We start from the raw sequence: 26,846 nt of genomic DNA, 5'->3' as shown, positions 1-26,846 counted from the left end.
AGGGACCTACCCTCCCTGGCAGATCCCTTCTCGGGAGCTTACACCCTCGAGATCCCGTTGCATAAACTACCTACTCGACTCTATATTGACGTTCTAGCGAGTACAACTCCTACTACGCAATATCTTACGGTCCCGCACTCGTCCTGAACCTCCCTGGACCTCCTAGGAACCCCTCAAGGGTCACCATCTCGTCGTTCCAACCACTACTAGGTCATTCCCGTCCTCGGTCGCGGTTCTCGTAGCTCCCTTCGAGCTCCAGCCTGCTCCTAGCACGCTACAACATAAACCTCCACATACCAAAACCTACCCTAAGACCTATTTTGACCCAGGTCTTACACACTGACTGGTTTTGGTCATTCGGCTTTGAGTGTTGGGCTGCTTGTTTTCATTCAATATAATGCCCCCCAAATTCAGGGCAGAGATCAGGTAAGATTCGCTATAAATTCATTGCACGGTTGATTGACATTGTAACAGAGGTCTGGGCTTCTCCGACTTGCTATCGACATGGTCATCTTCATCGGTGCTTTTATCTGCACTTCCATTATGTGGTCAATGATCTGCGTGATCGGAGACTTAGCCAGTGTAGCATTGTCTGTAATCAGGTTGTAGAGTCAGAATTGTGCAATACTCTCAAGTCAATCAGATTTTAGTTGTTACAGTTTATATCTATGTAGCGTTCAAATGCACTATCTATTGAAAAGTTGTGAAATTTAAGAAGGATCATGAGTTGGCAAGTCAAAGACTTCGATTCTCTCGATCGCGCAAGAATAAACTGTATATGATTTAGTCGCACAGTGCAACCCTAACTAAGTTTACAATGGTAAATTACACTTTGCCTTGAGATATTCTGTAGCAAGAATGTCATTTTTGTTGGAAAGACTATTGGCCCTCTGAAATTTCAATCTCCCATGCCATTCCTGACTGGTCATCAAAGCAACTGGCACTGGAGACTTTAGAATTTGGTCCAAACGATTTTGGAACCAATCTTCTGCATCTCTGGACCAGTATCCACAATTTAGGCCACAGGATCGCCAGGAGCCTGAACGAGGCCACCAAGACTTGATCGCGGTTTGTTGTTGACCCTGCTTTGAAACAAAACCTGGATGCAAGGACTTCAGAATTAGATTTAATTCAAAGAAAAAGAGTATGAACCTGTTGCAACCTCGTATGATCCACAAATCAGATCCATCTCCTCGTCGGTAAGCTTATCATCCCAAAACGCATGTATTTGGCCTGCTTCCCAGACACACAGTGCTTGCTCGCCTTCATGTAGGGCATGACCAGTGGGGCCATCGTAAACATCATTCGCATCGACAATGCCTCTGGCTAATCTGGCAATGATACCTCCAGCTAAGAGCGCTGCACGGCCCCTGGCAGAGCGCAAGAAATCGTTGCGAACAAGCTCGTAGGAACTATAGTCTTGCAATGTTGGAACAAATCCAACCGGGCGGAAGCCTAACATTGCAGGCTTACGGAAGGGCATCGAAAGGGACCTATGAGGAGGGTGGCTAGCCATGAGCGTGTTGAAGGGAATCCCTTCTTCGATCAAACACTTCATAATATCCTCAGTTCGAGGACCCCATTTCCGACGTGCGATTTCCATAACGGTACTGGTGCTGCGTAGTGCAATCACATATTCTTCGTTATCTGTCGCATCTTTTGCTTGTATTATAAAGTAACGGCCATTGTATGAAGACAGGGTATCAACTTCAAAGGGAACCGGAGGCCGTATAAGACTCCTAGCAGATAAGTCATACGCATCGGGTGCATGTCGGAGATCTACTGCATCTAGTATTCGTGTGATGAAGTCACATAGCTGTAGCTTGAGATGATCGTCAAGTTTAACTGCTGCGTGATGGCGTCCACAACCGAAAACGCCCAAGACTTTTTTCCAAGCTTGCAATTTGAGTACAAAGTCACGATTTTGTGCAATAGGTTGCTTGAGAAACCCGAACCTGTGGTAAGCAACGTCTTCGACGGCCTCGTGGAACTCTATCGAAGAATGCGGTAACTTATTCAGAGATTGAAGGCGAGTGAGATAGGCCTGAGAGGACATGGCCCCATCATTGTGGTATGTTTCCTCGTTTATATGAGCACCGACAGAAATGAAACCGTCTGAATCATCATCATCGGAGTCATAGCCGTAATCATCGGGAGCATCATTAGGGTCAAAGTCGGTACACACCTCCCATTCATCAGCGACGGAATCATAACGCCTCTGGCGCGACCCATACCTCTCCCAGATATCCTCGTAATTGCTCCTCCCCACTGCTGTCCGGACCCTGTTCCCCTCGACTAAGTCCCAATAGTAAACGCGGGCACCTTTCCTACCAGGAGGCCGATCCTTCTCAGCATTTGCCTCACGTTGAAGACGAGATTGACGTTCAGTGGAAGTCTCAGATGCAATGACTTTGAGTCTATGATCTTCTCTACGCTGAATGAAAGCAAAAAGGCTCTCGTTTGGACGAGGAAGGCTTCCACCATCGATACGAGGCAAGCGCAATCGAGGTTTATAGATAGGAAACTCGCGCGTTAAAAGTTGTTCTATGGACGATGGGGGTGGAGGATAGGGCGTTTGTTGCGAAATTAGAGTGTTTATCATGGCAGAATTAGGTGCAGAAATTAGACGATCTAGCGTAGTGGGGATTGACCAATTATTGATAGAACCCCAGTACAACATCAGGGGCATTTTTGCTTTAAGAAAAACTGGAATCCATGGAAGACAACCAGAAGTATGGGCATCTACAAATGTTCCGACCATCGGAAGATCCAGGATCTGATGAAAATATTCAAGCCACTCTGAACTGATCGAGGTTTGCTGCTGCAACCGCTCTTTCCATTGCCATTTTGTTGGAAAGGGTTCTCTCCGGAGTTTTTCGTATTCCTGTTGCCTTTTACTCAAAAAAGGACTAATGCTAGGCAATCTCGCATTGTGTTCGAAGGCAGATATAACAAGGTCGACCCATTGACTTTCCAGGTGATACAGCAAGTGAAGAAAGAAGGATATGCATGCAATTAAAGGGATAAATGCTTGGCGAGATCGCATGGCTGCATAGCGCGCATCCATCTCCGTCTTCCACCGTAAACGATACCCATAGTTGTTTGGATAAGGCCAAAGTCGAAAATCTTCAGGGACTGCCACATAAACTGAGTCGGAAGAAAAGAGGGATTTTTACAGTGGTTATAAAGGTAAAAACTGTTTAACTCCATTTGAGATTCACGATTCATGAAGAATATGTGATAGATGAACGATCCAAAGGAAAAGAAGCATAGAGAATAGACACGATGAAGAAAATTGAGATGTAGGTCTCCGGGACATACGCGAGGAGGAGCAAACAGAGCGAAGGCTATGGGCCACGAACTCATCTACCCTCTGATAACACGTCTGAGGGATGTATTCTTCTCGACATGGTCTTTAACGTTTTTGCAAAACCTACATCACACCGGTCGTTGAGTTAGAGCAATTACACGAAGGCAATTTAATCTACTCACGCAGTAATAACACGACGAATCGCGATCTCTCTTTCGTTCGCATTGATGTAGCGTGGAAGGGCCTCGAGGAACCTCTCTGGTTCGTACTTTGAATGGAAGAAGATGGCTACGTCTCCTGCGAACTCTTTGTTGTAGCCGTAAGCTTCCAGAGACGTATTCGTTTCGACCGAGCGCTGGTTGTAGGTTCCCGCGACATAATATTTGCGCTTTCCGACGATCACCTTCGCCTGATAGAAGTCGGCATTATAATCGAATTTGAAGGCCCGCTGAACTTCAATGAAACGATTGTTGTTTTCGCGAGAGTTGACAGAAGCAAAACGTTTTTGTTCAGGGAATGCGTTATCACATCCGAAGAATAATCCCAACGTCTTCCCATCGACCTGGCAAATTCAAGTCAATGACTAGCGTGACAGTATCGGATTGCAAAGCCTACCCTATCCTCATCTCGCAATGGCATTATATTGCCGTTCAACAACGGTCCCCACGAAGAATGGATGGAAGCTGCACTTGCGGAGCGACTTGCACTCCTGGAGGATCTGGTTTGTCGACTAGTAGAAGACATTGGAAGTGGCTAGGCTCGACGAAAGCTAATGAGGATTCAATATGAGGAGAGAGTTGTATTGCCTTCCATTTTATAGACAAGACATGTTCTAAGCACGAGTTTGTACCCAAGAAGCTTTGATAGTTTTTTCCATTTTCACTTTTGCCGTATTGTTCTACCCGCGCCTCGTTTTGAATTTTCAAACTCTATAGATGGAAGTTTCTGGTAAAAATGCTCCGGACTCTGATTCATTTTCACCTTTCTATCTAGGTCAGGAAATCAGCCTTAATTTCGAGCCAGACTTGACCTTGGACTGAAAACCGCATTCACAGTTTGACAGTATCGATGCAATGGCCATGGATCATCATGAAAGGGATCAAAAAGCATGTCCTGAAACTAGCTGCTCGACCCTGAAAGAAGCTTTTTCGCCCTTCACCGTCTACCCTTGACTTTCTCTCTTCCTGCATATAAAGCCTCAAATTTTGGTGGGGGAAGACATCTATTTCGAGGTTCAATGTATCTCAGACGATACGTATACCTTTCTGGCCCCACCAATTGCAAGTAAATTCACTGAACCAGGGTCAATCATTGATCAATGGATCATGATCGAATACGCTGATCCGAATGCTAAATTAGTTCCTTTTTAGGAAGTCAGATGGATGAATGGTGCCACTGAATACTTAGTACGATATTTTCTCCTGGATACTCAGGAAGTCTCCAGGGAGCAGTGAACGCTATTTAACAGGAATGATAAAACGAATTCACTGTATTCATTTATTCTAGGGAATGAATTTACTATGGAACATTGGGTGTAGAAACACCTCTATTATTCGTATCTGGAAAACAGATAAAATTAATCCTGGGCCCAAAATACTTGATGGTACTCGAGCGTGTGTCAGGTCAAAAATGCTGTCATACAACCTCATGCCCAATGCTCACCTTGCGGATGTACGCCCCAAAGAAACTTGAAAACATACAAAGAGTCACTCACTTATGTCATACTTCACGTCTTTTCTAACAAATCCGGACTGAAAATCCCCATTCGTATTGTCCTCTCCACGCGCCAACACGCAGGCTTATCGCTTCCGCGATCGATAGAATGTTCTTAGTTCCACTACTTTTACCCTGAAACTTTTCAACAGAATTTAAGATACGCTCTCTGGGTCATCAACTGTTTCTGCGATTGTTCAACTATGACTGGTCCGACCAATACTTCACTCGCACGCGTAATTTTCCGCGAAATCATCCTCGCATTCTATATCACCGACGGCACCTCTACCGATCCGCCACCTCCTTCTCCCGAGCTCGCCAGAGAAATAGAGGAGAATGCGGGGACGTTGATTATCATAATGGGACTTGTATTTTGCTTGTTCCTCGGTCTGGCCCTCGTCATCGAAACTATTGTCGTACTGGTGAGCTAAAGTTACATTATGTATACTCTGGACACCTCAATCAGTCAAAATGCAGATACATTTAACATACGTGTATGTGATCCGCTGGGTTAGAGGTGATGAGCTCAGAAAGAGAGAGCAAGCAGTGGTGACGGAGTTGGATGTTATCCGAACAGCCAGTACATCTGAAGACAGGTTCGACGAGCAGGAGGTAGAGACGGAACTGTTTGTGGGTGATCGCGAGCGAATATAATATTGCGATGTACATGTACATGTCCGGATCCCAGAATTCGAAGAGCAGTGACTCGTGTGTCATGCGAGTGAGATTAGTAGGGCACTTATAAATTATATTTACAACTAGAAACAGTGTACGTGTACACACACGAGGAGTTAGCGTCAAAAAAGTTGAACAGTAAACGCTTAAGACATTGCTGTTGCTGGGTCATGAATGTAAGGACGACGGCTCATCAGGGTTTGCGATCTCGAAAGAATACTGAAATCAATGCTCGTTGAGTATTTATTCTGTTTGAATAATGGCTGCTAGCGGTGAATATGCAAGGCATACGAAAAATACACATGAACTAGAAGCAATATCGAAGCACTGGTATTAGAACTGTCCAAAGTTCCGACTTAATCAGTTCATTGAGATCCCAATGAACCAAAGGACACATACCAGGACGAGCTCTCCCAAATTGACTAGTATCTCTTTGAATTTCGTCTTTGGGGGTGAGTGACCGCCGGATGACAAAAAGACGAGGAAGGGGAAGAGGCGGAGGAAGGGGAAGAGGCGGAGGAAGGGGAAGATGTCACCGGATAAGACATGGATGAAATCTTCTCGGAGTATCCAAGCATCTTCGAGACACTGTCCCTTGACCATTGTGAGGGGAATAACAGCAAGAGTGCGAAGGTTATACCCATTGCCACGAGGATCATACGGCCAACAGTTACAATCATCATAATCTGTATATTGTTTCAGTAACGGAGTCATGGATATGAGAAACGCACCTTACAAGTCTAGGTAGAACTCACAACTTGCTAGTTCCCTTCGCGGGAGTGCCATCGTCTTCATTCCACAGTAATATTTGTGTATGCTGCACACAGTTACCATTGCCAGTGGCTATCATTCGACGACGGGTTGGTACATCAAGTTCAACATATGCCTAGAGTGTGATAAAACAAGGATTAGCAGAAGGAGTCGGGGACAGGTCGAAAGCACTTACTAAGGCGGTCACCCAGGAGCGGTCTCAAGCCAGGAAAAATTAGCGATGGATATATGTATTTTAGGCAGACTCACCCGTTCTGTGCTTCAAAGTTTGGATCCTTCTCCCGTGTTTTGCATCGAATATCACAGCGTATCCCTTCGTCGTACCCATTACTGTTGCTTGACCTTTGTTGATGAACAGAGCAAGAAGAGGAACATTGGATCCAATTTCTTGAACTTCAAACGAGGTACTAATTTTCTTGAAGTCTTGAGGCGTGTTCCTGGACCAATCCAGACCATTGCGTATATTTGTCGCCACCAAAGAAGTTGAGTCTGGGGATTTAGCAGAAGTTCCTCTATGACAGTCCTAAGCTATTGACTACCTCCAGGACGGAGAGAACATACATTTTCTCGTCTGGACCCCAGATACGAGTCGTCTCCCAAGCGTCGATGTTGCACTTCCTAATATACAGGATGTTCAGAGTAAATCTGCATCGAGTGAACATAGATCCCTCACCAAAAACCATGATGGTAGTATGCAATAAGACACTCATTATCACTCTCGAGAAAATGTACGCCTGTCGCTAGAATCGGAGGTTGGGCGAAATTCTCAGTCTCGCCAAACGCAGGACGTGGCAGGCGGTCTGTATATCGCCATGCTCCGGAACCTATGACTTGTATCAAGAAGCATACGAGCATTCAAATAGGGAATAAGTCATACCCATCTTCGAATTCTTGAAGAGTAAAACGTCGGCACCTGAGCAGATAAGAAGATGATCACCGCTCTCGTTGAATTCAATAACTGCGACAGGTGAAGAGGCCTCATGTATGACCTCGTTTGTTCGTCGACGTGGCCACCTCTACGTGTCGCGTTCAGATATTAAATTCTGAATTACCGGAAACACAGAACTCACCAAGGTGGGATAAGAGCAGATAATCCCCCCTCCCTCATCACCAACGAATAGAATGTCATCTCTCCATGCGACAGCAGTGTATGGGTAGGTGCCTTTGTGTTCCCAAATTTTTGACAACCCACGTTGCATGTCGTGAACGCGCACCGTTTTGTCGTCGCTGGCGCTGGCCAAATAACGTCCATCCATCGAAAAGGCTAATGCATTGACAGTACCAGTAGGCAAGTCTATTACACCCATCTTGGTATAGGAGGGGTTCATTGCTCTCGAGAGCACTGTGTCAGCAGCCTTTGTTTATCAGGCAAGTGATTGTTGGACTGAGGAGGATCCGGAGTGAGGATGCCTCTGTAGGATTCCTAGGATTCAGACATCCCATGAGTGTCGAAAACGAGGCGTCACCGAATATCGTTTACGATCCTGGTTCGATCAAAAGGAAAGAAAACAGGGTCCAGAACATGACCTCTAAATCTCGGATCTAATTGTGACCAACTCATTCAAGCCCATCCATTTCGGGGTAATTCAGGACCATGCGATGGCTACACCATTCAATGTTATGAATGTAGCTGTTGTTACTTATCTATGCATGTTTGCAGGGTCACGGAGGGATTCGAAGAATGGTCATGATCATGATCATAATCAAACCATTCTCTGCTGAATGAAAGCTAGGATCTGAGAGATATGGCATACATATGTATAGCGCTAGCGAATTTCGTCATACAAAGATACAGCGATTACGAGAAAGGTATCCGACGACAACCGAGACGCATACTCTCCGTATGTCAGTAAGGAAGCCCGTGAGCTCATGATTCACCATTCCCTAAGTCTGATTTAAGTATCACAATGCATGAGAGGAGAGTCGACAACGTACTAATTCTAGTCACTCCAGTTTTCACAAATATTTTCCTTTGCAGCAACCTATTATTGTCCATTGATGATTTAGATTAACCGAGTATCGCGATGAATCAAAAGAGACTCGACAACATACCACTACTAGTCACTTCCCAATTTCTTGCATATGCAAGAGTTCCGTTTGGAGCAGCCTATTATCCTCCATGGTTTCCTTCAAAGTAGCAACCGTTTGCACGTACAGAGCTTTCTGTTTGGCCAGACGCGAACAAAGCTCTGTCTAACAAGAAGTTAGAGATATATCCATTGAATCAGCAAAAAAATTGCCTACCTCATCGCGTAGTTTAAGGCGCTCTGCCAAAGCATCAAGCTCGAGTCGAAGATTGTTAGTCTCGTCTGAAGCAGCTGCCATTCGCCGCTGCATTTGATTTATCTCGGCGTCTTCACAAGATACACAGCGCACGAGTGAGAAAGACATTATGAGGGGAAAGAGATAAGAGCGCAAGTCCTTATGAGGCTCTTCGAGCTAGGGACTATGAAACACAGTGGCACCTTGAGGAAGCGGGCCCATTGAGGTGAAAATGCTTGAAGGGAAGAAGGGGATTTTGATCCCATTGAGACAGACCAAAACGAACGCGCTTGAAAGAGTGAAAGGGATCCGCAGTCCCATCGAGGTGAAGATTGACCATCCACGGAGTTTGACTCGGTGGTGGTGACCAGTGAAAGCTGTCGAGTTAATTAGTCAACAAACCGTAAAAAATAAATCGGCCCAAAGACGATGATACATCAATAAGCGCCGGTCTGCTCTTTCTCAATCACCCCTTTGACCTGCCTAGCCACCTGGTCCTGGTTTCAAACTAGACACAGGTAATGGCGAATATGAATAAATAAGTCTAGATCTTTGAGCTCCTCAAAGCCTCCATTCATGGCGCAAGATTAATTCAATTCTGCTCCATTGTCCGGTCCCTTTGAATTTGATGTTCAAGTTGTACCGTACGTCTTTTCTCGCTATAAAAGCTGACTCTTGTTTTTAGGGCTTGAACTACGCCCTCGACTTTCGACATGGAGCTAATCGATGATCTCATGAGCACAACTACAGTGACCCTAGAGTCATTCGACCAGAAGTACAAGACTCTCTTCGCGAAGCTGAGTTCTGCAATCGAGAACCAGGAGCGTGAATATATGGACCTTGTGCGCACAGGAAGCTCCGAGAATAATGTATGTCCTTGCATTCAATGCTGCTCCTCTCATACTGACTGTTCCGTCTGAACAAAGGCGCAATCATTCTCACTGCAACCCGAAATTCGCATTCTTCAATTAGTGCTCCTAAAGCTTCTGGGAAAGGTAGTGCGCAACGATATCGGATCGCCTATTCACTGAATTCTACTTAGATCATCATTGGCAAGTACTCAGAACCTTTGGTCAATCTTACGTTGGTGCTTCCAGATGCGGATGCAACCTGCCGCCTACTTTTCGATGCCCTGGAGGATCTTGCCACTCATGTTTCGCAAGCTCGTTACCAGACAAACTCCAAGTTGTTCAACGCGTTGGTATATCGTCAGCGTACTCCCTCTCGAGAAACACAGGTGTGTATCGCCTCAATATGAATGATGTCTAGCCCACTAATATTGTTGTCGTAAACAGGAATACGCCTTGGCGTTTGCACCTCTCCTCGAACAGACTGCAAAAATCTCAGAGATACTACAAAAGCTCAAGAAAGAGGTATGTAAACTCCTTCATTAAGGACCATGTGTACTCATTCGTGCTTAGGTTTCTTTCATCGCAACTATTGCGCGCATTGGAAGCCGTAGGAATAAATAGTATACTACGCAAGCCATGTACAACTCGACTCTGTCTCCACCATCAATACTGGAAGCGTTTGTAGAATCAGTGCTGTAAATAAACGTAGAATAATACTCAGAAATCAAAGCCCCGTTTCCTTTTTTGGTAACTTTGAATAATTTGAATAACCGGCCCGAACGGCGAAGAGCTCGCGTGGTCTGTCTCCCTTCAACTCCAACTATCTTCCTGGATCTACGTACATCTCCAGCTTGTCCTGGTTTTAAACTGGACATAAGCGGTTATATTTACAGACTTTCGCGAGGCGAGTAGAGACTAGTACGACAGACGACAACCCCGGATCTTTGCACCACACCATCCAGCACCCTAAAACTACGTTGATTTTTCCGATAATTATAAGCGATGTCCAGCAAATTTCTCGCATATCGCGCCTATGCTTCATGCATGAATGATTGATCGATAGCTTGATTCTCCCACAGGAATCTCAGAAACTATCGTCCACTTTCTTTGGTCTTGGAGATGCGAGTTCCCGTCCTCTTTAGTCTTTCGACCAACACTGTGGACATTGACCGTTCGAGCGATTCTGATTCTTCCAGGACCATGGATTCATACAATACTCCAGGCAGTGTGCCTCAGAGCCCGAGTGATTCTGGAGAGGACGACCCGATGCCGCTTGCGCCACTGAACCCACAAACAATGCCTCAAATGGCACCCCAGGTTCCACAGGGCCACTTCCATACTCAATCACCACATCCGCCTCAGACCCCACCTCCGCAGACTCCACCTCCGCAGACCCCACCTCCGCAGACCCCACCTCCGCAGACCCCACCTCCTCAGACCCCACCTCCGCGGTCTGAAGATTTTCAGATGGACGATGTCAGTGCTACTCCTAGAGCCCCTCCAGATATGACTCCGAGAGCCCCAGGCCCCAGAAACCAACCAATAATGCAGGTGTGTAATCAAATTCATATTTTTATCTGAGGAACAAGATCACTCATACATCTGCTAGCAACCACCGTCGCCCACTATCCAGAAAGGCAAAAGAAGGAGAGTGCATGATCCTGAGCCTGGTCCCTCCCAGTCCAACGACAAAACTCCTGGAGCCCAGCCCACTTCTCACACCGGAGCCCAGTCAAATACCCAATCTAATAGCCAGGGCCCCGTAGACTATGTAAGTGTGCAATGTAATTATGTGCATATAATACTATTAAACTATATCTATCTAGTTGCAAGCTCTGCTTAATCATCAAACAAAGACGATGGGGGAGCTGTATCATCATTTGCAAAATTCAACCGCAGAGATACTTAAGAAACAAGACCAGGTATTGCAGAAACAAGATCACAAGATAGATAAGGTGGTAACCCACCTAGCGCAGAACACAGAGATACTCGGCCGAATTGGGGAGACGTTAGATATGTTATCGGGAAAGAGCAAACACAAAGGGTCACCGGGTCATCAGGACGAGGGAGATAGTGATAGTCAGAGACATGGATCCGGAAGTAACCAAGGACCCCAGCCTTCTAACAACGGTGGCGCCGCGGCAAAGCCTAGTGACGGTGGAGCTGCGGGAAGCACCACGAATCGCAACAACAGCAATGGCGATGGCGAGGATGGGGACGACGAAGGAGAAAATGGCAATCCCTTCTTCCGTTATGCTAGGAAAAAGCAGCCTGCTCGCTCAGGAGGGGTCAAGCATCGACCTGCTGAAGAACTGAAAATCAAGGTATGTACTTACTTGCATTATGTGTTTCAGCTTATCCAAAGGTCCTCAATATAGGAAACGATGCGGAAATGGTTGAATGAAATAATGGAAGGCCAGGATCAGCTCAAGGAGACAGTCTCCCAGGACGAGGCTGATGAATTTACTCTGCTGTTCAAAACGAATCCGCTTGCACGCCCTTGCTCAGTCGACAATTTTCGATACTGGATCGCGGGTGGTCCCAAATCGGCGTGGAACAAGGGTGCTTCATATGTCTTTGTAGAAATTCTTAAGAAGAGGAAGTTGATTGCCACACCCGATGTTCACACTCGTGATGCTATCCGCGAAGCTTTCCTTTTACGACTCAAAACAGTTCATGCATCTTGGATGGAAAGACAGAAAATGCAGGAGGACAACAAAAATCCTCGCTCTCTATTTTCCAAAAGGTGGCAGCGGAAAAATACCGTGAGTCACTTCCTATTGCCTATTGAACACACAAACTCACACCCCAAAAGCTGTTCCATCGTCGAAGGGAGGTCATCATCACCTTCCACTCGCTTGAGTCCTTCCTCTCGTTCTTCGATGAGCTAGGCGTCGCAGGAATGTCCTCTGACGATGAGGATCCTGGCATGAAGAAACCGCAAGTGCAATACATCATCAAGGGGCCGAAATGGCGAAGCGTCGAACTCATGAATTTACTCAGGTTGTTGGACTACTGCCATCTTGAAGGTCGATGCACCACTGAAGCAACCAGATTCGGATATACACGAGGGGCTCCTCCCCGAATCCGCATTGATAGAAACGATCGAAGTTCGAAGACAAAATACGTCTCTGGCCTACCTGCAAACTTTTATGATGCTCAATGGCTCGAAGAACAAGAAGCTGGATGGGCTAAGGGCGGAAATGGTTTTGTTAATGAATTCGTTCGTCCTCAAAAGCCCATCAAACTCATTTTTCCTGCGGACCTTTTGAAGTGCGTATTACTGGTTAGGAACTTAGATCCTATCTCATTCTTTTTAAGGACATTGAAGGAGCGAGGATACCCCAGGGCGCAAGATCCAGAGTAACATCTCTATTAGTGCACTGGTCTAGCTGTACAAGAAATCCATGTATTGTATCAAATCAGATCGTAAATGTACATCTTTGCATCTACTTGAGAATACCTATAACTTAAGCGGCGAAAGTGCGTTGGCATGTTCTGAAGATTACCTTTTACGAGTATGTGCACTTTTGGATGATAAGTAACATTATAAACATTCGATTTATTAGCTCTGAATTTAGACAATCGGACATGTACAATGATTAATAGTACACAATACAACTATGTACATTTCATTATGAAAATTTTCCTTGAGTCACCCGGTCCAGTTCGTTGAGGAACTGAGTAATATGAGGGCTCCGCCACGATAGTTTATTGTACACATGAATGACCATTTGACCTTCTATATCACTGACGTCGAGTCTCACATCACTGTTCAATAGCGGCACGGTCTAAAGCATACCCAAAACGGAGGACATCATGGCGAGAATATCATGAAGTAAGTTATAACGAACCTTAGCAATCTGCGCAGTTTTCGAAACATCCCGGAGCAAAAACAATGAGAAAATCGAATTATTGTTTTGGGATTAGAAGCATACATCTCGGCGTCCAATCTTCTCAGTTTCCTCACGTGAACTTTCGTGGAATACCTCAGTAGCAACAATAGTTTTCTGACGAGGCTCATAAGAAAAGCAGGTCGGTCGAAAAAATTAGTTCTTACCTCGACCGTGAAAGTTTTGAGTGTGTTCTGATCCATTGTTAGTTGTTTGTAAGAGTCCTGAGCGAACACGAGTGGGCAAGGGCTGACAATCTTATGAGCCTATTTACCTCGTGAAAGCAGATCGCAGGTAGAGGGAGGGTGTCAAGTCCTGGGATGCAATGCATATGCGAAGGTTTGATATATATACGCTTGCTCCCACCACGTGGATCGCAGCGATATCGATTACAGTGTACATGTCGCGATTTGTATCACGAATCATGATCATTTGTGTCGTTCTGCCGTACGAGCAAAAAAAACGAGGTCAATAGAAGGAAGGAAGGAATATTAAACGCCTTGGTCCAAGATCTGAACGCCGCACAGTCCGGGGAGTATCCTAGCGTGGCACCTCACCATCGTCCCAAGGCAGGACTTCGACGAGCTCGCACCTGGCTCTGGAGCCGTTGCTGCAGACCTAGGCCCCACCCCAAACGCCCGTCTATCGTTACTAAACCTGTTACAGGCCCAGATATGAGAAAGTTCGTTGGTGGCTTACTTTTCCCCAACAAAACTTGTCTTCCAACGATAATTCCAACCGTGATCCATGTACAAGCTACGACTATAGTCCACAGGCCGCTATCTCTCAGTCGGGATACGCTTCTTCCCCAATCGCACTAAGAACGTGGAGGGGAGTGTCGATGTTGTCGATGAAGTTTCTGTTGGGGTGTTGGATCCTGGTGTGCGGGAGCAAGAGTTATCGGCCTTGGAGTCAGAAGAATGAATGACGGAAGAGAGGGTGGTGGAAATGCAGGCGCTGTCGATGCAGCCGGTCGAAATCACAAATTCCATGTGCCCGAAATCTGACGCGTAGGAGAGGGAACTCCCAGTTCCAGAGCCAGAGTCTTCCCTAGAAGTTCCGCCGACATTGTCTTCTTCGATTGTCCATGAGATTGCCCCAGCGCTTTCTCCCTCCTCATACGTTAAAAGACATTCATTTGTTCGAAGGAGTTTCGGCGATGTACATGTGGGGCATCAGACGTTACAGAGGGTGTAAATGGTGGCGGCGTCGGCTGGTGTCGGTGGAACCTACAGAGTGGAATTTTGGGGCACAGAGCAGGCTGCGATCTAATTGCGCCTATGCACGAGTTGTACTCGAATACAAGACGGTCTAGGGACGAACGAAAGGATCGTGTATTATAACGTAAGGTAATTAAGGAAAGGCCTCACTAGTCATGTGACATTCAACTCACCTCTATCGCTTCGCTCATGATCAAACTCAAACTTGGCACCACCTACGGAGTCGAACTCGGTAGCGGCCAAAGTCTTAGCTCTACAACAACTGTGGCCTTCTAGGTCATCGTGGACTTCTACTGGAAAAGGCACTTCGCAAACTTACATGCTGTCTAAATTTTCAGCTAAATTGGAACGAACACTAGGAAGGCGGGTTGGGTGACATCTGGATCGCCAGTGGAACTGGCAGCGACGTATACTTTTTGAGGTTTCAATTTGGATCTTTGCCTTTAGCTTTGTTTCATTCAAATGTCGCGCTTTCGTTCAGGCTTTTCATTCTGTGTATCACTAATGCTACTCGAGTCATGTCTTCCTGGCCGTCTTGATTCCGAGCAATCTTGAAGGGATCGTCGACTCAGCTATTGACCATACAGAATGCGAGAAAAGAAGGTGCAGTGTTTGAGGTATTCGTCCTGTCCGTATGAGAACTTTCTCGTGTACTTGCGCTTAGTTCTGCCATGATTCGACACTCACGCGATACGAGGTGAGGGTCAAGAACGCGCGGTCAGCTCCCTTGTTTCTCTCATTCACCTTCTCTTTGTGGTTCTCTTGCAACCTGCGACACGAACCGCGCAAGAAAGACCGGCACCAGCTTCTAGCAAAAATTCTGGAAGCACCAGTTCTGCTGGAGTTATCAGTCATCAATGTGCCTCCAGTCCCACTAGAATCCATCATTCCAGCTGTTGCTAAGCCTCCCATGCAGTACCTATACACCTGTGACATTGAAAATTTAACATTGTTACTACAGTGAAGAAGTTCCCTAGCACACCCACTGAACCTCCGTCTCTGTCTGGTTTGGTATTGTTGGCAGACCAGAATGGGGCTATGCACTACGTGTCAAGCCCATGCCTCGGGCCTCCATGTCGCCGTTCGGTATCCCGAAGATCTACCTTTTATTGTAATCTCTTCCTTATTGTTCTTTCTCGCTACACATACCCATTCACTCTAGTTCCTTCTTATTGTCTTTTACTTTACCCTGCAGGACTACACGTATAACTCCTAGTAGTTAGTCTGGCGCTCCGCACCGTTGCGCCGCTCCGTAGATATAAATACTGCTTGTACGCTACTGTAGTTCCTCAGTTTAATTATTGACTTAGATTCCCTCTTCCACTCTGTGCTCTCTAAGTCTTCAGGCTCAACGCCTTGAAGTACTCTCTGCGCTACCTTAGGACTAGACGTCCTCTGGCTCGCTCCTCGTGACCGGCGATACCGCCGCTCCGACTTGGCTGCTTCTCAGTTCCTCCCTTCTCTACTCTCGATCTCCGGGGACTAACGGCGTAACGGCGGTGTTGTTAATAACTTCACTACTGTCCCACTCGTCTTCCGCACTTAGACACCCTGTGGCTCTGGCACGGTTACACGGTGTATATGATCTTAACACTACGCGTGTTAGTACGATGCCCTTATCCTAGGTCTGTCATTGTCAGTGTACCGCCTTCACTTAACGGGCGGGAATTAAATTGATGGATAGTAGGGAAGCGGATAATCTGTGGCTTGACTAGGAGGAGGAAGATGAGGTTTGAGATGGACCAGTAATCAAGGGGAATAAGAATTCGGATAAGACTAACACTATAAACGATGGGAAGAGTGCAGAGAGTACTGCCACCATCGCAAAGCGACAGGTGATTGGCACTGAGCGCGCGAAATCCGAGCTCCGCGCTATCAGCGCCTCTATCCATCGCTCCCGCCACTTTCTCTTTAACCTGCGCCTTGTCTCACGCCGTCCCTCAACGCTCCAACGTCTCGCCTCTCTCAACACTCTCACGTCCCGCATATTCCAACACTGTAACGTCCCGCCTTTTGTCCTGTTCTCCCGCGCCTATCCGCCCCTCCCCAATTTTGCTCCTCATCTCCACACAACCCTGATCTCTACTTCCACTCGTCTATCCGTTCCCTCGCGACTTCGGTAGATGACACCACGATCCGCTGAGCAATTGCGTGCCTTGTACGCTTCTCGAAGAGCGTGCGGCGTATCGTTATCCGACGGCCCAGGTTTCCTATACGCGTTCGTTGACCATGGCGATCTGTGGAAAATCGGGATGTCCGCCAATTACGAGCGACGGAGAGCCGAATGGGACCGCCAGTGCCCGAGCATTGGCAGAATTTGGCTGCCACCCTTGCGCGTTCCGAGGAGGAGGAGATCTGGTAATCATTTGTGCTATCTCCTCTGAACGTGCTCATCCCTCTCAAGAATCTCTAGCCCATATTCTACTGGAGCTAAAGTGCCTTGATAGACCTCGCCTCTGGTGCACACGATGTACGTATTTCTTATTTACTATCACTCTATCTTAGTGTCTACCTCAATTAGGTGGTAGGAATCACATTGAAAAATTCACCTTCCTTGGAAACTGGAGACGCGTTTGGCGAAGGAAAATTCGGCCAGTGCTTGTGCGCGCTGCATCTTTATAAAGGTGCGTTTTTTTCTTTCTACGCTCGTTAATCTACTAACTGACAACTTCGCAGACTTGAATAGCTATAAATTTTACTACGTACACATTGATATATACTCTACCTAGTTGATATATAACCCAGTACGGCCAACAGATGTGCCTTCCAAATTCCTCCAAATGCCCATGGCCCCCAAGATAAGTCTTTCGTATAATCATTATACATCATCCTACTAACAATAATATGTGCCTAGCTCATATCTCTCCCTCCCACCCTACCCTCCTCCCACCCTACCCTCGCATGAATTAATTATCAAGACAGATGTACATACATATTACCTGTGCAAATGAATCGAATCTCAATCTCTAAGTCACTCCCGAAATCAGTAGACTCTCACGATATCCCGACATCAGCGACATCCAAACGTCCCGATATATCGATGTCGGATACGTCCCGACATCGGGTTACCATAAGCTGGGCGAGCTTATTTTGAAAAAGCGCATGCTTTGCGCGAGGCTATTTATATGTGAAAATTCTGAATTATTTCTGGTAGAATATTGGGCCACTATCTATACTAAGCTCTCAATTTTCTCTGTATTTCCTCCAACAGCTTTCAATGGAATAATTTTGGATAAACGGTCCCCGAATAGATTGAAAAATCGGCTCGCATTATGTCAAAATAGGATTGTGAATATTAATGGTAGGTTTTTCATATAAATTGCAGTATATTAGTACCATAACATGCAAACAAATTGTGAGCAAATATTAACAATTTTCGGGGCTCGGTAATCTGAATAATTTTGTACCAAAGCTCACTATAAAACCAACCTTTCGGTCGTGAGAAAATCGGCTAATCCCCGCAGTGTGAGGACTCCCCTCGGAGCTCCCCAGCATGTTATTGTCAAATCTTATCTGGAAACTCTTCCAACCTGGCTTGGTCTCTGTTAGTACAGTCTACTTGTACTTGCTAACAGGGCCTGACACATCTCACCTGTCATACATTTCTTTTTTATCTGTTTCCTTCACCTCTGTTTCACTCAATCAACTCTGTTTCTTTTCTCTGTCTCACCTCTCTGAACACCTCTCTCAACTTCCTCGCCTCTCCTATGACTTACAGTCTACATTGAGGCTCCATACCCCCAACCACCTCCATCCTCACCAACTACATCTCTTCCCCTCACTCCAGGACCTTTGGCTAGGTCCACCCAAGCTCCACGACCACCACTGGTCAGGCTTCCTACACCAGTAGCAGCACTTACCCTATCTCCCCTTCTACGGCCTTGTTAAGATCATGTACACCGTGTAACCGTGCCAAGGCCACAGGGTGTCTAAGTGCGGAAGACGAATGGGACAGTAGTGAAGTTATTAACAACACCGCCGTTACGCCGTTAGTCCCCGGAGAGCGAGAGTAGAGAGAGAGGAGCTAAGTAGCAGCCAGGTCGGAGCGGCGGTATCGCCGATGACGAGGAGCGGACCAGAGAACGTCAAAGTCCTAAGGTCGAGGAGAACGTACTTCGAGGCGTTGAGCCTGAAGACTTAGAGAAGAGTTAAGTTGAGAAGGGAGATCTAAGTTGATAATTAAACTGAGGAACTACAGTAGCGTACAGGCAGTATTTATATCTACGGATCGGCGCAGCGGTGCGGAGCGCCAGACTAACTACTAGGAGCTATACGAGTAGTACCTGCAGGGTAGAGTAAAAGACAATAAGAAGGGACTAGAACGAAAGGGTATGTGTAGCGAGAAAGAACAATAAGAGTGAGATAACAATAAGGAGCAGATCTTCGGAATCCCGAACGGCGGAATGGAGGCCCGCGGCATGGACTTGACAGGCCTAGGCAGCTGTCCTGCTTGCTTAGGCCCAGTCCAGATAAGACAAAAGCAGGCCTTTTGTGCCAGGCCTCACACTCACTCACCATCTCAAAGGATTTTGTGGATCATCAGTGGTACAATATGTGGAAATCATTCCACCCAAAACCTTGTATAATTTCAACGATTCACTCCAAGCTCTAATTTGACACTGTGCCACTCAAGGGTCAGGTGCTATCCCTGACAGTTTCAAACCCAATAGTCAACTCAAGGCAAATGTGATGAATGTTATCTATTCCCAACTTAACTAGTACAAAATTATAGAGAATGTGTTATTTCCCCTGGTATTTTAATCTGCTTCTACTCCAAATATGATATCCCCAGTATATGAAAGTGTCATTTGGAGTGCTGGACCCCACTACTATGCTGCTGCTGTAGAGGAACTAGATACTCTGAGTGTTCTTACCCAGAAATGGCTTTGCTTACCAAATAAAAAGTTTGTGGTACAAATTTCACCTAGTTCACTCCACCCAATGATAAAATCCTCTATTATAGCTCAGGGCTCAAGCAAATTCCCTTTCAACATCCCCAGGAAAATGGTACCTTGAACAAGAATGCCAACTTTCTTACCAAATTCATGCTTTTTCTCATACACAATATTGATCAGCCCATTCCCAATTTCCCCATCATTCTCCATCCACACACCCTTGACCTATTGGCAAAGCTTAAAGAAGCCTCCAGTGTCAATTTTGTCTCCATTCCCACCCTAATACCTCTGTTTCATGAAGCAGTGTGTTCCTTTGTCTCACATCCTTCTCAAGCATTTTTAGAAGATGATTTGATGTGCCCATTCATTTGTTATATATATGGTTGCCTCTAGCCTACTCAATGAAACTGGCACTTTCATTCCCATTTAACTTGTCCCTCCTCATTTATCCAAGATTCAATGGTGCTGGCGTGGATCTGGTACATATGAGATTATACAGAAAAAAGCACTATATGATAATGATACCCTCAGATATGTAAATACCCACCCATTTGAAAGGTAATTATATTAAATGTTTTACAGAACTTATGAAGCCCTCATAGCACCATTCTTGCTGAATGACAGACAAACTCCATTCACAGTTATGCAGCAGCATATAAAGCTGATTTCTTCCATTGTGTTTTCTCAAGACATCATCCCTCATTTCACCTGGGATGCACATTTTTCAGTGGTCTTGACGGATGGATACTTACTCAAGTGGGTCGATATTGTCAATGGTTTCAAGTCTTCTCTTTCAGATCTCGAAGCCCACGTTGATATAGTGTTTTGCAGGTGTCAGTATGAGCATGTTTTAGAGTACATTGATTCAAGACTGAAGGCAGACTCTTTCTCAAGCAAGAACTGGTTCCATGACTAATGAGACCAAACACAACATGAATATTCACTTGTGAAAGAAAAGCTCAATCACCTTGAACAGTACTGACCCATTCTTCTGGCCTACATGATTGAGGATTTGGTTGTTTGTCACTATTGATGGAAAGCCTCATACCAAGCAAGGGCACTATTAGAATAGTTTGCTCATTTACAAAACGTTATGGACATACTTTAAGTCCTTGTTGCATTCACCAGTCTAGGATCTGCCCGTGGCACTGAAATGGAAGGCTTGCAGTATTGCAATGATCAATGCTACCCCAAAAACCTCCACTTCCTAAATGGTATACTTTGCATTGAAATGCTCTACACCAAGACACAAAGTTTGCAGGGCACTGCAAAGACACTTTTGCGCATGCCTGCTCATCAAGTATCTCAATATCTTATTCTAATCCTTACCACTGTCCATTATGCTGCAGCCCATGTTTCCGAGTTTGTGAACATACTAGTCAAAAATGCCAACCATTATTTGACTCATATCTTTGTCAAGTATGGAAAACCCATGACATCCGATGATCTCTCAAAGGCTATTGCCAGCATGACCACCAAGAAACTGTTGAGCATACTGTAGTGATAGAACACTTTCTACATACATCTACATACAATACACAACATCTCATTAGCTATAGTTATCACTATAATCAGTAGTTTTAGTGTATAAAGTACTTACAGACTTCATTTCCGAGTTTTTCAACTTTTAAAGTACAAGTTTCTTTAGTCTTGCAGTAGATAGTTAGTTTTCATAGGTGCGCACAATTGTGGACACCTATTATCACGCCTCATGTGTTTTCAGTACATACAAGACCAAACAAACTTGTATTCCTACTACAGTTGAAAGATACCAATCAATACTCATTCTACATTGATTCTCTTCATTTTCATAGTGTTTGTTGGAGTACTGAGCAACTATAAGACTCTGTAGTCCAATCTGCTAGTCTTGTATTAAGGCATTGACATTCTCTGCACTAAACTAGGTGGAGATCAAAGCTATGCATGGCTTTCATAAGCAGTGCTGATACTGCAGAGCACGACTATGGTCAACTCACCAACAATTCTACAAACAAGATCTCATCTGATTGTGTGGCCTTTTATCAACAGGTGGGAATGGCTTGGCAGACAGAGATCCAATTCCCTTATCCTCATTTCAAAAAATATGTTCTTCAAACACTGGTCAGTGCACCCAGTAAATGTTAGTGCCTTATATTGACCTGAATTAATTAGACCAAACCTCCCTCCTCTTATCCTTTCATTTGTCATGCATTTGACGATTTTTGCTAACAACAAAGCTCTCAAGGTACTGGATAACCAAACAGCTGAGCTCAAGGAGTCTTTCACTGGCATTGTTTCCTCTGGCTTCTACCAGATTGCTAGTCTAATCAAGGGACCAGAACAGATTGTATTATCCAAATCCCCCATCTTTGTCTATCCCAACCCTCAGAGCACTGTTATGAGCAGCCTCTATGCTGATGGCAATATATTATGGAACTCTGTTGCTCAAGCTGAATCAGTGGCATCTGTGCTATTCAATGACCACATCTTTAGCATTTTGCCTACCAGTAGAGGAAAAAGCCTGCAGTTCTTTGCTGCCCCAGTTCTAATGCCCAGCCAGTTATTTGTGGTTATCCTTCCTCTTGTTTCACTTACAGATGATATGGAGTACCGGTTACAGACAGTGCCCTACAAGGGCAGGATGTGGTCATCTGGAACCTTGATCAATCCAATGGATATCCAACTTCTCCTGGTACCAGCTCACCGTGCAGGTACCCATGAGTTTTATCATTATTTAAAGCTACCTGCCATCCATGAGTGACTAGAACAAATATTTATAGACAAGGTGCATCACGTCTGCACCAGTGCCACATTCTGAGAATGCTTTGCACGTCTTTGATATCTCACTGCTCTAGGCAAAAAGTTTTCATCCCTCTCTGCCACTGTTCCTCCAACTGACCTACCATTCATCCTCAATGCCCTGGATATTACTGACACCTCATTGGTGCATGAAATAAGGAGCTACACTGGCCACCTGAACCATGCATATAGCCATCAAAAAGTAGAGGCTGATAATTTAATCAACATAGTTATCAAATATGTTCTATCCCTCCCTCCCTTAGCTAAGGATGAATGTGGTCTTATATATGTTACCAGCATCTATGGAGCCTGTATACCTCTTGGAGAAGCACTTGGCTTTAAATCTTACTTTGCAGCACTATCAGATCCCATCAAGAAAGATATTCAAAACAATTGGCACCAGGGGAAGGCCTTGGAAGATCGCTGGCTGGTCTGTACCAATGCATATTTTGAAGGGATAGATTTTGAGGGGGTTCAACAGGTGGTCAATATAGAACCCTTTGGCATGACAGACCTTAAACAGCAAGATGGTTGGGCAGGGTGGGATGGAAAGTGATCCCAAGTCCATACCATCTGAATGCTACCATCCTCATGAACGAGGACCTGCTGGTAAATCGAGTAAGGGAAGCTCCAAAGGACACGGTTATGATTGAAGCACTGAGGAGGATTGCACGCAACAAAGAAGAATCTCTCGTATGGAACAATGGGGTAATAAAGAGGAGGTCACATATACGTCCCGGACACTGGAACCCTACATAGGGAGGTCCTGCAGTAATATCATGACTACAAACTGAGGGGGCACCCAGGAGAGAAGCACACCAAGAAGCCTGTGAACCACTTGTTTTTCTGGAAAGGCCTATCCAAGGATGTAAATTACTACATATGGAGCTGCCACCCATATCTGAGACCCAAAGCCAGTTGCTCCAAACCTTATGGTAACCTCCGTCCACTACCAATTGGCCAGCGACCTTGGTCCTCAATCTCCCTTGACCACGTCACCCAGCTCCCAGTCATGGCAGGCCCGGAGGAATATGATGCTATCCTTGTAGTAGTCTGCCAACTCACCAAACAGGCCATATATGTTTCTTGTTATATGACAGATAACTTGGAGGACTTTGCCAATCTATTCACAACACACGTCTTCTTAAAGCATGGGATGCCCTCTGATATAACTTCCAACTGGGGCTCCCTATTTGTGTCCCAATTCTGGAGCAAGCTTTGCAGGGTACTAGGAATCGAATCCTGCCTATGGGGGAGGAAGATATCAATTTAATTGAAAAATTACAAATTTTGAATTAGACTAATAGTTATGCAATTAGATTGAATAGTATTGCAAATGCAGCAACCCAGAATTGATCAAAGTGATCATACAGAAGGTCAAAATATGCGGAATGAGTAAAGAAACTGCGCTTAGAACCTGAAAGTGGAGTTGAGAATACCTCCCGACGTTTTTATGATCAATGGCGAGTGGAGATTGACTTGAGTACTCAGGATAAAGACGACAGTAAAGTCTTGCGGACCTGATCTCACGTGAAGCTTCATGCCAGGATCCGGAATTGAGTCTCAGTTTAAACTCCCATTCATAGGAGGGACTTAGAGCAATGACTTGAAGATTAATGTTCATGCATTCAAGTCAATATAAGAAAGCTTTGCTTGATAATTTACATTCACTCATTCAAATCAAAACAAAAATTGAGTTGAAAATTAAAGCTCTTTAATCAAATTAAATAGGAAAATGAGCAGAAAAGCTTGTCAATTAATATATACAGGATAGCAATAAGCTATCCACAACTAAAACAATAGGTAAAAACTACCTACAGGAAACAAAAAATACAAAATATTAGATTGAATAATCTAGTAAAACAAGAATGGTCTCAAGTGACCGTTGGTCCTGAAAAGGTCCATAATAAGATTTCGGGCTTGTAGCCCATACAATAATTTGACCGTGAGTGGTCAGCTATGATGATATATAGGCATGAAAGCCCATCCATGTGTGACAAAACTAAAATAAAACAAAAAGCAATCAAAAATGTTCCAAAGACCCCAAAAGCCTGAGCAAACTTAGATCTCCTTTTCAGTAGATGGAGTTGGCTTAGTCAAACTTTCAATCTGAGGAAGGTCCAATTCAGTTTGAATTGGACTTCCCTCTGGAAGGCTTGTGATGTCTTCAACCCCCAAATCCTTCTTGGTTGTGGTAATTGGAGGGGAACCTTGAGCACCAAGGGCCTCTGAGACTTCGACTGTGGGTGCTGGTGGCTGAAAGCATCGACCAGATGTCCATCAAGAGTGATTTTGGCAGAAGAGGTACCAGAATGGATGCTACAGAGTAGATCGATCCACTCTGTGGGTGTTTGATTATCAAAAATTAACCCATTCAAATTGAAGAGGCTAGACCATTGAAATAAGGTCGCCAAGAGAGTCCAATCCTTAATGGAAATAGACTCACATTGAGGTTCGGCAGCCGTCACGGCCTCAAGGATGACAATTGGATCTTGACCAGCTTGCTGTAGATCCAAGAAGAAATGCAAAAACAACTGGCGGGCCTGATCAAATAAAGTCCTGAGACGGTCCAGTTGCCTACGAAGTTCTTGGGTATGCCAAAGGGAATTCATCAAATCTAAATGAATAGAATTAAAACAAAAACAATTATATGAATACAACAATGATAAAAAAGATGACTTACTAATTGTGCTGCTTGTGGTGGCAACATGAAGCACATTGAGCGCGTCCATGGCCAGATCCACGTCCAGCGAGCACATGCACTTGAGGCTCCGAGAGGAGCATGACTCACATTTAAGTCTTGGCAAACGAGAAGAGTTTCGATTGAACTTCCCCCGTGACAGAGCTGAAATGCAAGCCTGTGCGGGAATTGAAGGCTACAGAATGCAATTGATTAATTGAATGAATTCAGAAAAGATTGAAAACTTACATCACAAATTGAATGATTAATTTGCAGTAAATCCTGCATTGTAAAACTAGCCTTCTGCATGGTGAAAAAAATACCCACATCAAAGAACTCTGGGTTTACATCAAATATGGGGTTTTGACATTGCAAAGGTGCGCTGTTCTATTCAAATTAATACAGATAAATTAGATTAAATAATTAAGAGTAAAATGGAAACTTACTCGGGCATGTTCAATATGCTTAAAAGGAGTAAATTCCTCCACCAAGTCTCCTGGAAATTTCAAACGGCCCTGGTCATCAATGAGCAGGGCGGGACAGAAATTTGATGTTTTGGATGGGGCGGGGGCAAACTTAGAAGATTTGAGATGTTTCAAGGGTGGAGGTACCTCCTCTGTCTCAGACTCTTCAATGTCCCGGACCTCCGTTTGATGTGCTTTTCCTTTTGCTGCCTGACAAAGACAAGGGGGAAGCCAGACGTGTTTGATTTGATAAGAAGGAGTTGCCAGTTATTTGGACTCAGAAGAATCCCGGGATTCCTCTACCACCTTGACAGTGGTTTTGGACTGAGTTATTGCCTTGGGTTTTGAAAGAGGCTTCTCCACCTTCTTCCTTGAAGAAGAAGCTTTGAGAACTTCAGGGAGATCTTCCTTGTGAGGAGTCTTATTAATTGAATGACAATCTACTGCAAAAGATAAAATAATGAATTAAAAGAAATTAATGAGATAAAAGTGAATACAAACAAATGGATGAGGCATCAGCCATAAGGCTGGCCAGTTTACGCTTGCACTTATTTTGTTTAGGAGGACCTATCCTCTGCTCATCTCCTGAAGGAGACAGAGATTCTTTTGTTAAAGAAGGAGCTGGTTGAGCCTCAGGACGAGGGCAAGGAACTCTGACAGAAGAACAAAGAGCAATAAAGGGATCTAGATCCTCTGGGTTGGCCAGATGCATTAGAACGCTGCCCTTCAGAAAACAGATACAAAAAGGAATAGGGATCAAGGGAAATTCAACAAATTCTTGAGAATCCTGAAAATATTAAGTTAATAAATGAAATGAAATTAAGATGAGATGAGATATACCGGAAAGGCACACTGATGCTCTGGTTGAACCCCCCACAACTGATTTAAATGATCTTTGTAAAGAGCAGGGAGACACTGTGACAAGAATTCGGCAACGAGAATAAATTGCTGGGGAAAAACGGAAAATTTGATCAACCAATACAAAAATTGCAGATATAGCACTAGATAGAGGGATGGTCAGATCTAAAATAATGAAAGAAACAATGAAGAACGTACCAGGAAGGGTGTAGCCTTGTCAAAAAGTCTGTAAGCTGCACTTAAAGTATGGGTAGCACTGGCTTTGTGAGCCGCTACTAATGGTTGTAAAATGTTGGCAATGTTCTATGAAGCACAATACAAGTCTAGACCAGAGGCAACTGTTATTGGGCGAGAGTCCTATGTATTATAGCAAAACTCAAGAAGGACTGAAGGATAAGTGAATACTAGAAGGGAACAAAAACCATCAAAATTAGGAGAAGTATCCACTGGGAGAGCATAGTGTCCAGAACAAAGCT

At 44.8% G+C, this 26,846-nt stretch overlaps 8 protein-coding genes across 8 annotated transcripts; 4 read left to right on the top strand and 4 right to left on the bottom strand.

The window, feature by feature from the left end:
* Positions 1-956: 956 nt before the first annotated feature.
* Positions 957-1,219, bottom strand: C8R40DRAFT_1001274 (uncharacterized protein; the record flags this gene model as incomplete). Its single annotated transcript, XM_046222758.1, has 2 exons — positions 957-1,099; positions 1,153-1,219. Coding segments are annotated over 2 exons (210 nt in total), but the record flags the coding sequence as incomplete, so codon positions are not given.
* Positions 1,220-3,366: 2,147 nt separating this feature from the next.
* On the bottom strand, positions 3,367-4,054 carry C8R40DRAFT_1173129 (uncharacterized protein; the record flags this gene model as incomplete). The annotated part of the gene is made up of 3 exons (XM_046231970.1): positions 3,367-3,433; positions 3,493-3,872; positions 3,926-4,054. The coding sequence occupies 3 exons, from the start codon at positions 4,052-4,054 to the stop codon at positions 3,367-3,369; spliced, it is 576 nt and encodes a 191-aa protein (XP_046084160.1).
* Positions 4,055-5,226: 1,172 nt separating this feature from the next.
* On the top strand, positions 5,227-5,677 carry C8R40DRAFT_1173128 (uncharacterized protein; the record flags this gene model as incomplete). The annotated part of the gene is made up of 2 exons (XM_046231969.1): positions 5,227-5,445; positions 5,501-5,677. The coding sequence occupies 2 exons, from the start codon at positions 5,227-5,229 to the stop codon at positions 5,675-5,677; spliced, it is 396 nt and encodes a 131-aa protein (XP_046084159.1).
* A 772-nt stretch (positions 5,678-6,449) lies between these two features.
* C8R40DRAFT_1173127 (WD40-repeat-containing domain protein) lies at positions 6,450-7,776 on the bottom strand (the record flags this gene model as incomplete). Its single annotated transcript, XM_046231968.1, has 7 exons — positions 6,450-6,584; positions 6,645-6,667; positions 6,719-6,981; positions 7,031-7,087; positions 7,143-7,293; positions 7,347-7,485; positions 7,540-7,776. The coding sequence occupies 7 exons, from the start codon at positions 7,774-7,776 to the stop codon at positions 6,450-6,452; spliced, it is 1,005 nt and encodes a 334-aa protein (XP_046084158.1).
* Positions 7,777-8,530: 754 nt separating this feature from the next.
* On the bottom strand, positions 8,531-8,860 carry C8R40DRAFT_1173126 (uncharacterized protein; the record flags this gene model as incomplete). The annotated part of the gene is made up of 2 exons (XM_046231967.1): positions 8,531-8,662; positions 8,714-8,860. The coding sequence occupies 2 exons, from the start codon at positions 8,858-8,860 to the stop codon at positions 8,531-8,533; spliced, it is 279 nt and encodes a 92-aa protein (XP_046084157.1).
* Positions 8,861-9,444: 584 nt separating this feature from the next.
* On the top strand, positions 9,445-10,203 carry C8R40DRAFT_1071379 (uncharacterized protein; the record flags this gene model as incomplete). Its single annotated transcript, XM_046226326.1, has 5 exons — positions 9,445-9,600; positions 9,658-9,729; positions 9,774-9,968; positions 10,027-10,104; positions 10,153-10,203. 5 exons carry the CDS (start codon positions 9,445-9,447, stop codon positions 10,201-10,203), a joined length of 552 nt encoding a protein of 183 aa, XP_046084156.1.
* A 579-nt stretch (positions 10,204-10,782) lies between these two features.
* On the top strand, positions 10,783-12,949 carry C8R40DRAFT_1071378 (uncharacterized protein; the record flags this gene model as incomplete). The annotated part of the gene is made up of 5 exons (XM_046226325.1): positions 10,783-10,899; positions 11,730-11,906; positions 11,961-12,347; positions 12,398-12,855; positions 12,904-12,949. 5 exons carry the CDS (start codon positions 10,783-10,785, stop codon positions 12,947-12,949), a joined length of 1,185 nt encoding a protein of 394 aa, XP_046084155.1.
* An 8,826-nt stretch (positions 12,950-21,775) lies between these two features.
* Positions 21,776-22,924, top strand: C8R40DRAFT_1173124 (uncharacterized protein; the record flags this gene model as incomplete). The annotated part of the gene is made up of 2 exons (XM_046231966.1): positions 21,776-22,280; positions 22,425-22,924. 2 exons carry the CDS (start codon positions 21,776-21,778, stop codon positions 22,922-22,924), a joined length of 1,005 nt encoding a protein of 334 aa, XP_046084154.1.
* Between the last annotated feature and the right edge of the window lie 3,922 nt (positions 22,925-26,846).

Source organism: Lentinula edodes, assembly GCF_021015755.1.
Source record: "Lentinula edodes strain Le(Bin) 0899 ss11 chromosome Unknown C8R40scaffold_28, whole genome shotgun sequence".
NCBI lineage: Eukaryota > Fungi > Basidiomycota > Agaricomycetes > Agaricales > Omphalotaceae > Lentinula > Lentinula edodes.
Note: the sequence above shows the minus strand (reverse complement) of the source record. Positions and strands in the feature narration are given on the sequence as shown.